General features: G+C 61.2%; 2 protein-coding genes and 1 non-coding gene across 7 annotated transcripts; 2 read left to right on the top strand and 1 right to left on the bottom strand.

Annotated features, from left to right (window-relative positions):
- Window positions 1-367: 367 nt before the first annotated feature.
- On the bottom strand, window positions 368-4,734 carry TRMT2A (tRNA methyltransferase 2A). Of its 4 annotated transcripts, none has more exons than XM_027088472.1 (12): window positions 4,441-4,734; window positions 3,759-4,324; window positions 3,456-3,564; window positions 3,031-3,212; window positions 2,738-2,852; window positions 2,531-2,646; window positions 2,343-2,454; window positions 1,788-1,910; window positions 1,530-1,605; window positions 1,143-1,259; window positions 911-1,007; window positions 368-822 (listed from the first exon to the last, which is right to left on the bottom strand). In XM_027088472.1, exons 1-12 carry the CDS (start codon window positions 4,462-4,464, stop codon window positions 591-593), a joined length of 1,869 nt encoding a protein of 622 aa, XP_026944273.1. In that variant the 5' UTR covers window positions 4,465-4,734; the 3' UTR covers window positions 368-590. The 4 variants fall into 4 exon arrangements, with proteins under 4 accessions (XP_026944273.1, XP_026944272.1, XP_026944275.1 ...); XM_027088471.1 differs by having other exon boundaries at window positions 2,738-2,888; XM_027088474.1 differs by lacking the exon at window positions 1,143-1,259.
- A 141-nt stretch (window positions 4,735-4,875) lies between these two features.
- On the top strand, window positions 4,876-11,073 carry RANBP1 (RAN binding protein 1). Of its 2 annotated transcripts, none has more exons than XM_027088500.1 (6): window positions 4,876-5,143; window positions 6,209-6,345; window positions 7,858-8,015; window positions 9,349-9,477; window positions 10,137-10,202; window positions 10,661-11,073. In XM_027088500.1, exons 1-6 carry the CDS (start codon window positions 5,129-5,131, stop codon window positions 10,774-10,776), a joined length of 621 nt encoding a protein of 206 aa, XP_026944301.1. In that variant the 5' UTR covers window positions 4,876-5,128; the 3' UTR covers window positions 10,777-11,073. The 2 variants fall into 2 exon arrangements, with proteins under 2 accessions (XP_026944301.1, XP_026944300.1); XM_027088499.1 differs by lacking the exon at window positions 4,876-5,143 and adding an exon at window positions 5,572-5,610.
- Window positions 10,245-10,370, top strand: LOC113610589 (small nucleolar RNA SNORA77). The gene has a single exon (XR_003429141.1). It is a non-coding gene; the product is annotated as a small nucleolar RNA SNORA77 (small nucleolar RNA).
- Window positions 11,074-12,104: the final 1,031 nt, after the last annotated feature.

Here is a 12,104-nt window from a genome sequence, read left to right on the forward strand (position 1 = left end):
AGAGCTGCCCTGAAGGCCAGAGCAGCTGAGCGGTGTCCCAACCCCACCCCTAGCTCTTGTGGTCACTGGGAGGTATGTCCCTTTGGGGATGGGACTGCAATGAGGGTGGGGAAGGGCAGTAGGGCAGCATCTCGTTCTGTGCTCCCCACGCCATGTGTACAGTTGGCCCTTGGCCACAAGGCCTGTGTCTCTTGTCAGACAGCAGGCTCTCTGCTGGGACACTGGGACTTTTGGCCACACGAAGAGCTGGGAGAACTGTTCCAACTGGGCCAGTTCTTATGAGCGCTCCTGGCCCTGCCCCGTTGCACCTGTGGTGAGAGTAGAGGAGAGTCCCTGTGTGCCAGGCTCTGAGTTCTTATCACAAACATTGGTAGTTCAGCACTTGTTTATTCCAGCCCTTGCGGCCCATTTTGGGGGTGAGGGGAGAGCAGGCCACAGGAGCCCACGGGGACAGGGGTTTTGTACCCTCTGTGGCTACTGCCTGAGTATGCCAGGCCGGGCAGGGCAAGGACTTGGGGAGCCCCAGGATTCTGCCCATGATGCAGTCTGGGTGCTGTTCTGGAAAGGCTGGTTTCTGCTGCCCCAGAGAACTAAGAAGCAGGGGAGGCCCTGGTTTCTGGTGGGGTGTCACCTGGGGGCCCTGGTGGGGGCTGGACAGGAGGATCCTGGGGCTCTAGGGCCCCCATGCCATTGGGGTGCTCCACTCTCTCAAACAGGATGAGCATCTCACAGTGTGGGGTCTGCGGGAACAGGTCCACGGCCACAGCCTTAACTGGCCGGAACGGACTGCCCTTCACCCGGTTCGACGGGGCCCTGCAGAGGCTGTATGGGAGGGAGTGCCATGGTCAACTGCGTGGGTACAGCAGGGTCTCCTGGGGTGAGGCCCCATCCACCCATGCCCCACACTCACTCCACAAAGTTGCCCATGGCTGCTCGGGGGTTGCAGGAGACATATAGGAGTCGCTTGAGGTTCTCAGCTCTGCGGACAGCCAGGATCACTTTGGAATCTGGGGAGGCACAGACCCCTCAAGGGAGAGTCCCCAGTGGCTCCCCCTCAAGGAGCGGACAGGGGCCCGAGACCAGGCAGCCTAGTGGGCCACCCTCTGCCTCCCCACACCACCCCTCAGGTGGACACCACTCACGTAGACCGGCGCGGGGTGGGTCCAGGATGGCCATGAGCTGCTGGGATGCCAGTCTGCTCACCAGTGCAGGCACCAGGTCCTCGGCCCTCCCGCAATGGAACTCAACGTTGCTCAACTCTGGAGGTGATAGAGCAGCAGCCCTGCCATGAGGCCCGGGACACCCCCCAGAGATCTGCCCGGCCATGTCCAGAAGCCCCCAGAAGACACCTCAAGAAAACCCTTCCCTGCGGGGCAGCCCCAGGCATCGTGGGCGCACAATAGGTCCGCACAGTAGGGGCCCTTTCTGCCCCCACCCCGTGAGCCCTAGGAGCCACTGGGTGGGTCCCAGGTGCCCTGTGGAGGGACACACAGGGCCTGCCACCCACTGCGAGGCCCGCTGGCTCTCACCGTTGTCCAGGGCATTCACCCGGGCGTCCTCCACAGCCTCCTGGCACAGCTCGATCCCCACGACTCTCTTTACCTTCTGGAGCAAAAACAGGGCAGACTGATGGCACCCCTCCCCACCCCTGGATCTTCTGGGGGGCAGCGGAAGAGGACCTGGAACAGTCTGAGGTTATCTTAGGGGGGTCATGACAGACAGGACGGGTGATGACACAAGGGTGGGGTGGGGGAGAGCATGCTCTTGACCGGGGTAGGAGGGCTCACCCGGGCCAGAGCCAGGCCGATGGTGCCGGTGCCGCAGCACACGTCCAGCACTGTGCTCCCTGCGTCCAGCTGGGCCCAGTCCTGGATGAGCGTGTAGAGCACCTCAGCTGCGGGGGTGTTCACCTGGGCGTGGGTTACACATCAGAGCAGCCTATCCGCTGCCCACCAGCCCCCCAGTGTCTGCATCCCCAGGCGCTTGTGCTCTTGGTTGCCCCCCCCCCCCGACTCCCTTCTCCACCTCTAACTGCCTGAGGGCCCCAGGCCCCGTCCACACCCTGTCTCCCGGCCCAAGAAAGCAACTCAATGCTACCCCCCTCCCACCTCCTCGAAAGCTGGACCCATGGGACCCCTGCAGCAGCTGATACCAGACCCCACCAGTGCCAAAGCCTGGTGTGCCCACAAGCCACCCTCCCACAGGGTGGTCACCAGGGTCTAGCGAGTGGCCACGGTTAGTAGCCCTTCTTCCAGGTGGCCGACCTCACAGCCCTGGCAGCTCCCTGCCTGGATGCTCTCCCCTCTCTGCTGCACCAGCCCGGAGCCCAGGGATCTGGTCACCTGGAAGAAGGCGTGAGGGGAAATCCGGAAGGTCAGCCCCAGCAGGTCCTCGCGGATGCACTCGTCCCCGGCCACGTGCTCCAGAGGCAGGCCCTCTTGGCTGGGGGTCTTTCTGTGGGCGGGAATGTGGGTCTATTGGTGTCACCAGTCCTCGGAGAAACCCGCCCAGCCCCACCTGGACTACCTACCGCTGTCCCTCCTCCACGAAGTAGAGGCAAGTCACCCCGCTGGTCTTGCCTGACCCCTCCATGAAGTGCTGTGCCAAAGAAGCCTTCAGCCCCTCCAGCTCCTCAGGGCTCAGATTCTGGAGCAGGCAGTAGAAAAAGCCCATGAGACTGTGTCGAAGTCTGCTCTGGCCCAGACACCCCTCCCCCAGCAAGCCACCCGCTTGAGACCTGCGGGTGGAAGTAGGCAATGGCCATGGCTTGGCCACGGCGGCTGATGCGCACGGTCAGCTGCTTCCAGTGACCCGAGTATGTCTCCGGGTCATACGCCGAGTAGGGAGTGGACCTGTGGGAGCCACAGATGGCCCTGAGTCCCTGACATCTGCCGACCAAGATAGGGTGAGCAGCATCCCTGCTCTCTCCTCCAGCCACACCCACCAGACCCCCCAGATAGGACCCAAGTCTTCTGCTCCCAGACTGCCTCGGGATGTCCCGAAGCCACCAGCCCAGCCACGTGTCCTCACCGGATAAACTCCTGGAAAGCCTTCACCACCTGCTTGGTGGCCCCAGGGATATGCACGGTGTCGAAGGGGGCTGCCACAGCACACGTCCCACCCTTGTACTTGCCAAGCCGGCAGCCGACTGTATTGTCTTCCCCATCCACCCCAACACCAACAAGAAACTCACATTTGTTCCGATACTCGGTCTGCAAGGAGAGAAGGAAACAGAGATGCCCACCCTTACCCCAACGGTCCAGCACTCGTGCACGGAGGGTGCACAGCAAAAGACAGCAATGACCAAGGCCCTGGTTCCCCCGCAGGCCCTGGCAGCCCAGGGCAAAAGGCTGACAACTAACAAGCACTTGATGAGAACCATAAGCAGAAGCGCAGCAGAAAGAGAGATGGAAGAGCCAGGAAAGAGGAGCTTCTGTGAGAGCAGAGGCCCTGACCTGCTGAGGTGATGGCCGGACCCCCTCCAGTGGGCAGCAGGCCTTGTTGTGTTTGTGCCTCTGTAAAAGCAGCCAAGGGAGCAGGGCGCGGTTGGTGCTCCCGATTTCCCTGCGGGGCAAAGGAGGGGCAGAAGTCAAGCTCCAATTGCCCAAGCACCTGGGCCCCTTTTTGGGACCTCACTGTCCCGACCGGTAACACAGAGTTTTTACTGGTTGGCTCCCCAAAGGGGTATCTGAGCAGGCTGAGCGCACAGGGAGCCGCCGATGGGCGCTCTGCCCAGGAGTGCCTGCACCCACACTCACTTGGCAAGCTTCTGCAGCACCTGCTCACACTCCAACCGCTTCCGTTCAAGCTGCTCCGCGTAGGGCATCGTCCAAAGAGGGGTCACCACATCAGCAATGCACGTGGCGGGGGTGGTAGGCGGCTCCCCTTGGTCCTCCCGCTGCCTCTTCCGGGCCAAGGGGTCAGCCTTGGGCCTGGCGAGGCGCACGCTGAGCGGCCGGCCCTTCCACAGGGCGCCGTGCAGCACACACAGGGCTTTGTCGCGCTCGGCGGCGCTGCGAAAGGTCACGAAGGCGCAGGGAGGCTGCCCGAACAGCTTCGTCTTGTGGGGCTGCAGCCCGAAGCGGCCCAGGAAGCGCCGGACGTCACTAAAGCTGGCGTGGCGCGGCACGTTCTGAAGCTCCAGCTTGAAGATCTCCGAGGTGAACAGGCCAGCCCGGATGTAGCCGTAGGGCCCCGGCTGAGCACCCGGTCCCGCGGCCCCGGCCCCCGTGGCCTGCTCCTCCCCCTGATGGGGGCCCGGGGCCGCGGGGCTGCCCGGCGCGCTGGGGCCGTCCTGGACGGGGCCCCCCACGCACGCCCGGCCCTGCGTGGAGACAGCAGACAGGCGGGCTGGCTGGGGCCCGCGCGCTCCGAGTCTCTCCCTCCCCGTCCCATGTCACCACCCGCCCCCGGCTCCGCCAGGGTCTCCCTTCACCGTACTTCGCCGTCGAGCTCGTCACCCATCGTCCGCTCCGTCCGCCGCCTCGCCCGGGGCCTGGCACACGGGCGGCGAGCGGAGAGCGGCTGCGACTCGGCGAGGCCGGCCCTGCTCCGGCCCGGGCAGGGGCGGGACTCGTACCCTCTGCGCTCAGGTCCGGGTCCCGGGGACGGGCTGCGTAGCCAGCCAGGCAGGGTCCCGCGCCCGCCGCTCTCCTCGCCTGCCGCTCTCTCGTCAGCCGGCGCGCGCAGCTGAGGCGGCGCGTCTCTATCGTCCCCGCTTCCGGCGACGTCATCGCCACGCGCCGCTAGGACCCCCAGCACTGTCCGCGAGCTCTAGGGGCGCGCGCGGCCGCGGACGGAAGTGCGCGCGAGGGCCGCCGGGAGTGCGCGCTCCCCGGCCTCCGGGCGGGCCGGGCATGCGCTGCGGGCGTTTTGGCGGGAAGCGCGGGGCGGGCTGGACAATGAGAGTGTCCGCCGCCTGAGCCAATAAAGCTGCGCTGGTTTTGAATCGTGGCGCGTTTCCCGCCGCCGGGGTCAGGGGTCGGGGTTCGGGTCGCGGGGCGGAGGGAAGAGAGGGCGGGCGGGAGGTGCCGGCGCCAGACGCGGAGGAAGGAGCTGCGACCAGTCGCCGAGAGGCCGCGGAGCCCGCGACGACCGAGCCAGCCGAGCCGCCGCCGCCGCCGCGCCCATGGCGGCCGCCAAGGTGGGCCGGGCTGGGCGGGCTGGGCCGGGGGCCGGGCGGGCCGGGGCCGCTGCCGGCGGCCACGTGGGAGGCCCGTGCCGCCGCCAACCCCCGCCGGCCAGCGGGCTCAGGCGCGGGGCCGCGTGACCTTGGGGCGGCCGGGCCTCGCTCTCACTCCTGGCCGCCGGGCCGCGGGCAGGCGCAGGCCTCCCGCTCGATCCCCGAGGGCCCCGCACCGAGACGGCCCCCGCCCGCCCGCGGCCCGCGCAAAGCCCCATTCATCCGGTGCTGGTCCCCGAGCCGCCACCGGCCTCCGCTCCCGCGCGGCCCGGCGGGTGGCCTGTGGCGGCGGGGGCCCGGGGGTGGCCGTGCGGCCCGGTGCGATCCGGCCGAGGAGTCGGCGAAGGCCTGCGTTTCTGGGCAGAGCCCGGGAGCTAAGTCTGGGTGTCTTATCCTCCCGAGTTATGGATTGCCAAGCCACGTGCTCCGTGAGACAATCTAAAACATGATCCTTTGTGCTCTACAGTTAGTTCTTTGTACTGGATTAGAATTCTGTAGCTCTTATGTGAATTCTTTTGAATTTTAAACGTAATTTTCCCAACCTAGGTATAACTGCCGGCAGAAATGTGAGTCCTGTATAAACGCTAGCAGATCCATCACAACTTTTTTTCCTCTTAAGCAAGAACACAGATTTTTCTCAACCAGTAAAAACTCAAAGGGTTGCTTTGTTTTAACGGTAGTGTTTCTTTCTAGGCCCTCTTTTCTCCATCATCGTGTCCTTAGTCTGTGCGTGGCAGTACCAGCATCTGCATCTTGCAGATGAGGAGCCTGGGGCAGTTTCTCCCCGGCACTGGGAGTTTCAGGGTTTAGGGAGACCAGTCAGTCTGTGCAGGTGTGGTTGTTGCATCTGGGGGAGGGTGTCGGAGTCCGGTGTCTCACTGCAGATCCCAGAGAAAAGCTTTGGGTTGAAAGGCTTTTTTAATCCCTTGCTTTGTGGTGAGGCCCTTCACTAGTGGGGATGATGGCTGTGGCCACTGGTGAGCTCTGGCATGGCCAGTAGGGTCACATCTCCACCCTCCTCCACAGGACACGCACGAGGACCACGACACCTCCACCGAGAATGCCGACGAGTCCAACCATGACCCCCAGTTTGAACCAATAGTTTCTCTTCCTGAGCAAGAAATTAAAACGCTGGAAGAAGATGAAGAGGAGCTTTTTAAAATGTAAGTAAGTTGGTGTCTTTTCAGAAGTAGGCATTTTTAGTATAAAATAGTAACTGGTTTTTACGGGTGTCAGGATCTTGACTTGACCTTTAACCACACGGAGAGTTTTGTGATGGCTACTCCCATGTGGAAATCAAGGCTGTTGTTAGAATCAACTCATTCCTAGGTCCTGGGTGTCCCTGCTGCCCTGAGGCCAGTCCTGGGGAGGGCATGGGCACTCCCAGGTGTCATGTTACCACTGCTCTGTCCACAAGGGACATCTCCCCAAGACCCCTGTCCTTGCCACCCTTGCCTCTAAGACTCTCTCAGACCCCTGCCACTGGTTGAGCATTGGGTCTTTGCTATTATCTTTTTTCCTTAAATGTGGGGGTATTTTGAAGTTTATGAATTTCCAATTCAATACTTTTAGTATACAAAACAATGCCTGGAATTACAAATGAGAGTGGGCGGTGCTATAGTCATTAAAGTTACTCTTCAAAAATCATACGTGATTCTTGGTGCTTTCAACAAGAAGCTACGGTGGCCGTGTCACTTTGAAGCAGTGGTCACAGAAGCCGTGCATCCAGATGTGTGCAACAAAGTGACGGCACCGCGCGGACACGCAGGATCGCAGGAGACGCTAATGTAGCTACAAGTTAGTGGAAATCAGGGGGAAGCAGACTCTCCACCCATTCAAATTCTGTCCAAGATGCCAGGTTATGGTTTGAGTGCTTTGCTGTGGGTCAGGGGAGGGAAGCAGAGGGGATCCCAGCACTGCGACTCCTCCCTCTAAGGCAGGGAGGCTGGAGAGACCAGCCCCTCCCCACCACTTCCAAGGGCCTGGGGAAGGAGAAGCTGTCTGCACCCCTTGAGTCTCAGAGGGTGCTGGGCGGCTCCATAAAGACACTGGTTTTCTGGGTCTCTGATCTGCATAGAAATGTTGCTGCACTTCCTGGCATCCTGAGGCGGGTGGGGCCGTCATGATGGGCCTGGGGCTTCTTCCTGAGGATGCATCTCCCTTGACAGAGTTGAGTTCGGAGAGCAGAGTCTTCCACAGGAAAGGGACCGGCTGAGCTGGGGTCCTGTGGGGAAGCAAAGGGCAGGGCTGCTCTGGACAGGAAGGCAGGCTGTTGGGCCAGAGCCTGGCGGCCTGAGCAGAGGCCTGCAGTCCCGTCTTCCCAGCAGAGGGAAGGCTCCTCGGCTCCTGCCTACTTCCGTGCTGCCCTTGTGGCGCCGGGGACGCCAGGGAGCCCCCCGTCCCATGATTGCAGCCTTGCCCAGGACGTGGTGGGCTCTCTGAGAGGTCAGGTCTTCCTGTTGGAATACGTTGCAACTTCTAGGAATTTTTTTTCTTTTTTTATTGTGAAGTAAAAACCTGGAGTTTGTTGAGCCGCCTCACTCTTTTGTTGACATCTTGACTTGTGGTTCTGGGAGTAAAAAGAAAGGCAAGGGTGTCTCGTGATGCCGTGGGCGCAGGCTTATTCGTCCCCTTCCGTGCTTGCCTAACCCCTCGCTCAATGGCTTTCCTCAAAGGCGGGCCAAGCTGTTCCGGTTCGCTTCAGAGAACGACCTCCCGGAGTGGAAGGAGCGGGGCACCGGGGACGTCAAACTGCTGAAGCACAAGGAGAAGGGGACCATCCGCCTCCTCATGCGCAGGGACAAGACCCTCAAGATCTGCGCCAACCACTACAGTAGGTGGCCCCGGGCACAGTGTGGGGCGTCCAGGGAAAGCCACCTGCAGCTTGGCTGGCGAAGGGGTGACAGTAAGATTCCCCCCATTTCAGTCCCTTGGTTATTGGGCTGCTCTGGAGCCGCGAGTGTGTGTCTGGAAGCAAAGGTGTCCGGTGGGGCAGGGCCCCTCCTCTGGGCACACAGGTGACCCTGGCAAGAACCAGAGGGAGCAGCCCTGGAGGGTGATGTGGCCAGATGAGCAGGGAGGGCCCTCCTGGCGCCACAGTCCCCCTGGCCTTCATGGGCCAGACTCCATGTCCCTGCCCCATGGTCCTCCCACCCTGCCCAGGCCATTGGCTCTGGCCTGGTCCTTGTCTTCCAACCCAATTTGAGGTGTTTCCCCGGGGGTTTTCCCTGACCCCCTGCTTTTCCCAAAGCCAGGCCAGTCACTGGGTTGTTTGCTGTGAGCTGCAGGTGGGTCCCAGGCCTGGTGCCCTGTAGGAATGCAGGATCACTGGGTGTCTGTGGGCTGGGATGACGTTCTCGGTTTAGAATGTGATGTATTCCTGGGGCTGGGCATGTCCTGTATCTCAGGAGGCTTCTGCCAGGGCCGTGGGGTGAGCGTGGCTCTGGGGTGCTCCTGTTTCTTGGGGAGCTCGTCCCCCTTGAGTCTGTGCGAGGTCTGAGAAGATGGACAGTTGTGCTTATTCCCGGCTGTGGCTCAACCTTCTGTGACATACGAGCAGGTCACGAGGCCCTCAGTGTCCACTTCTGGTGGCCTCGTTCCCCGTGGTGTCCCTGGACAGTGCAAGGCTGAGAGTGGTTGCCCTGGTCTGACCATGGCCTTCCTGGGTGATCACTCCACTTCCTGGCTTCTGCTCCTCTGCCGCTCCCCACTTTCTGTGGGCCAGGTCCCAGATGGAGTGGCCAAGCATGGACACAGCCACGTGGTGGGTGCCCTTCACTGGAAGGGCTGGGCGCACCAGGCCTTGTGGCCTATGTCTGCACTGGGTCTGGGGGCTGCTCAGACAGGGGCAGGGCCGTGGGGCTGGGTGTGAGCAACCATGGTGGCATTGGAGGCCTTGGCTGAGTTGGGATTGGAAACCTTCGCTGAGGTGTCCTCGTGGTCAGGGAATGGGCCACCCTGTTCCCAGATTCAGAGCGGTCCTGGTTTTAAGTGAACATAGGATGTTTTCAGAGGTTTGGGTAAAATCCAGACCCCACAGGACTTTGTCTGAACCTGGTTGGCAAACCCCAAACCAGGCCTGTTTTGCCCCAATTCGGGCCTTCAGGGGTCAGGGTGGGTGGGCCAGCTTGACAGGTGCACCATCCTCATGGGGCTTCTCTCTCCAGTCACGCCAATGATGGAGCTGAAGCCGAACGCAGGCAGTGACCGTGCCTGGGTCTGGAATACCCACGCAGACTTCGCCGACGAGTGCCCCAAGCAGGAGTTGCTGGCCATCCGCTTCCTTAACGCCGAGAGTAAGCAGGCCTGGGCCAGCCTGCCGCTGCTTCTTAACGGTGTAGCGGTTTGGTTGCAGACGCCAGTGCTGTTGCTTTCCTGGGAGAGTTGACGGCAGCTGGGAAGCGTGTGGTGGGGACTGTTCCTGCCCTGCCTGATGGGCCCTCGGGGAAGGGATCTCGGTGCCCTCGAGGTCTTGCCCAGACTCTTGAGTCCATGACAGTGTGGTTCCTTTGCTGAGTTCACAGGGGCCTGTGCTGGCAGTCTGCCCAGGGCCGACCTGTTCTCTCACCATGGCCTGAGTGCCAGCAAGGGCAGTGCCCAGGCAGACCTCTCCCCTGCTGGGACATCTTTCCAGCTCGGGTTGTCAAAAGCAGCACCCAGTGGGCCCTGGGGGGTTGGTTGGGTGCTGGGGCTCAGCACCCCAGTAACTGAACATCCAGTGCTGAGTGGACCTCGCCTCTCCTCTGGGAATGGGGCCTGCAGGAGCAGAGAGCAGAGCGCCTGGCAGGAGCAAGGCTACCCTGCCCTGCCCAGATGGGTGCCAAGTCAGGCAGGGAGGTGGAGGGTTGGGGCAGCCTGGGATAGGCCTTATGAATCTTGGAGTTTCAGACCCACCAGGACACGTACTCCTCACTGCTCAGGGACCTTAAGGGGGTATCTTTTCTCACCTCTGCAGATGCACAGAAATTCAAAACGAAGTTTGAAGAATGCAGGAAAGAGATTGAAGAGAGAGAAAAGAAAGGTGCCAGATGCCCATGGGGTGGCGGGCGTCCGGGGGGGCTCTGCAGACTCACTCTGCACCTGACTGCAGCCCCAGGCGGGTGCTTTTTCTGTCTGCCACAGCAGCATTCCGGGAGGTTGTGACCACTTTGACCTGTTAAGGGCAATGCAGCCACCCCGGTACACGGGTGCTTTCTGAGGGGCAAGCCAGCCACTGGGGCCCCGTGCACGTGCTTTCTGGCCTGGCCTAGCAGCCAAGTCACGACGTCTCCTGGAGTCTCCCAGGGGCTGCAGGGGCTTGGAGAGGTCCTCGTGGTCACCTGCTTACTCAGGGCCCCATGCTGGTCGCCAAGCATCCTGAGTGGGGTCCCAGGCGTGAGCACGTGTTTACCTGGAGGCACACAGGGAAGTGGTCTGTCCGCTGCCACGGGGCTGGGCAGAGCGGTGATTCATTCTTACTGCGTTCCTGTGTCTTGGCAGGATCTGGCAAAAATGGTAGTGCCGAGAAAGTAGCTGAGAAGCTAGAAGCTCTTTCAGTGAAGGAGGGCAAGGAGCCTGAGAACGAGACCAAGGAGGTGGCTGAGGAGGAGCAATGAGTCGGCTCCCGTTGTGTTCTTTCTCCCTGTCTTTTCCCTTTTTCTTTTTTTAAATTTTGCCCTGCACCCTTCTTTTTGGTTTGTTTTTATTCTGTTTTGTTTTTACAAGGGACTTTATATAAAGAACTGACTTCCAACATTCAGGTTGTTTTTTTCTAAGTTTTTGCCGTAATGAAGACGACTTCAGAAAATCCATTACCCAGTCGTGAGAATGTACTGTGCTAACTTTCTTTTCCATAGTGGAAACACTTATTTATAGTCATCAAAATAGCAAATAAACAACACGTTTGAAACTTGCATGGAGGCAGGACCATGTGTGCGTCGGCCCCATCCTAGGACAGTGGGTTCCTGCCCCGTTGGCTGTCACACGCTCTGCTGTGTGGCCTTTGGGCCGCGGTGCGTCTGAGCTGGTGCTGGTGGGGCAGGTGGCCTGGGGAAGCCAGTGCTGTCCTGGAGACCTAAACAGCCCTGCTTTGCCCCATGGCCAGGAGCAGGGAGGTTTTTTCCTGGCCTTTGGGGGAGAGAGGAAGCCCACCAGGTCCCCTTGGCTGCGGCACAAAGAGACCTAGTGGCTCCCCTGCCTTCGGCTGCGCATCTTTCGTTGGCCCTCAGTCCTGGCAGAGCCACCCGTCCACAGCTCGCACATCTGGCCTGGTGCTGGGTGCAGGCGGGGCTCAGCCCCACAGCCATCCTCGGAGAAGACCTGTCTACGTGCTCCTGGCCCTCCGTCTGGGTGGAGGCTGGGGACATCTGCAGGAGCTTTCAGTAAGGGAGGACTTCAGGGCTGCAAGCGGGTTAGTGCCATTTGGAGTTTGTCCTGTAAGGCAGGTAGGCCTAAGCAGCAGAGAGGTTCTCCAAGCACACGGTCTAATGGCCTGTGTCCCGGGAGACCACCCGGGCTCGGAGGAGCTCCCACAGGGGAGGGGAAGGAGCCTGGCAGGAGCCGACCCTGGAGCACCTATCAGAGGCTTCCATCATGGCCTAGCCCTGGCCTGTCTTCCCTGTGTCCTGTGTCCCATTTAAACCTCACTTCCTTGGCACCTCTGGTGGAGGCACCTCCAAAGGAAGCCAAACTGAAGACCTCGCTGGCCTTGGTCACGTGCTGGCATCCCAAGCCCTCGCTTGCTTGCCAGGCACCTGTGGTGGTCCTTGCCTCCCAGGGAGGGACATGGAAGCTTTTGCACCTCCCCATTTCAGTCGTGATGCTGGTGGAGGTCACGATGCATTGACCGGAAAGGCTGGTGCTGGGCTGTGGTCCTCCAGGGAAGGGTGGTCAGACACCCCTGCCAGCACAGAAGGGACGTGGAACGTCTCTGCTTTGGGCTGTA

Source organism: Aethalodelphis obliquidens, unplaced genomic scaffold (genome assembly GCF_003676395.1).
Source record: "Aethalodelphis obliquidens isolate GAN/ISIS:26980383/991018 unplaced genomic scaffold, ASM367639v1 scaffold63, whole genome shotgun sequence".
Lineage (NCBI taxonomy): Eukaryota > Metazoa > Chordata > Mammalia > Artiodactyla > Delphinidae > Aethalodelphis > Aethalodelphis obliquidens.

What these genes read in the sequence shown, in the direction of transcription:
- RANBP1 (XM_027088499.1), top strand. Translation starts at nt 5,587, where the DNA reads ATGGATTGCCAAGCCACGTGCTCC. An exon ending in ATTGCCAAGCCACGTGCTCC is followed by an intron (nt 5,611 to 6,208) that starts GTGAGACAATCT and finishes CCTCCTCCACAG; the next exon opens with GACACGCACGAGGACCACGA. An exon ending in TGAAGAGAGAGAAAAGAAAG is followed by an intron (nt 10,203 to 10,660) that starts GTGCCAGATGCC and finishes GTGTCTTGGCAG; the next exon opens with GATCTGGCAAAAATGGTAGT.
- TRMT2A (XM_027088471.1), bottom strand. Translation starts at nt 4,464, where the DNA reads ATGGGTGACGAGCTCGACGGCGAA. An exon ending in CCCCTCACGCCTTCTTCCAG is followed by an intron (nt 1,911 to 2,342) that starts GTGACCAGATCC and finishes ACCCACGCCCAG; the next exon opens with GTGAACACCCCCGCAGCTGA. An exon ending in GGTGAATGCCCTGGACAACG is followed by an intron (nt 1,260 to 1,529) that starts GTGAGAGCCAGC and finishes TATCACCTCCAG; the next exon opens with AGTTGAGCAACGTTGAGTTC.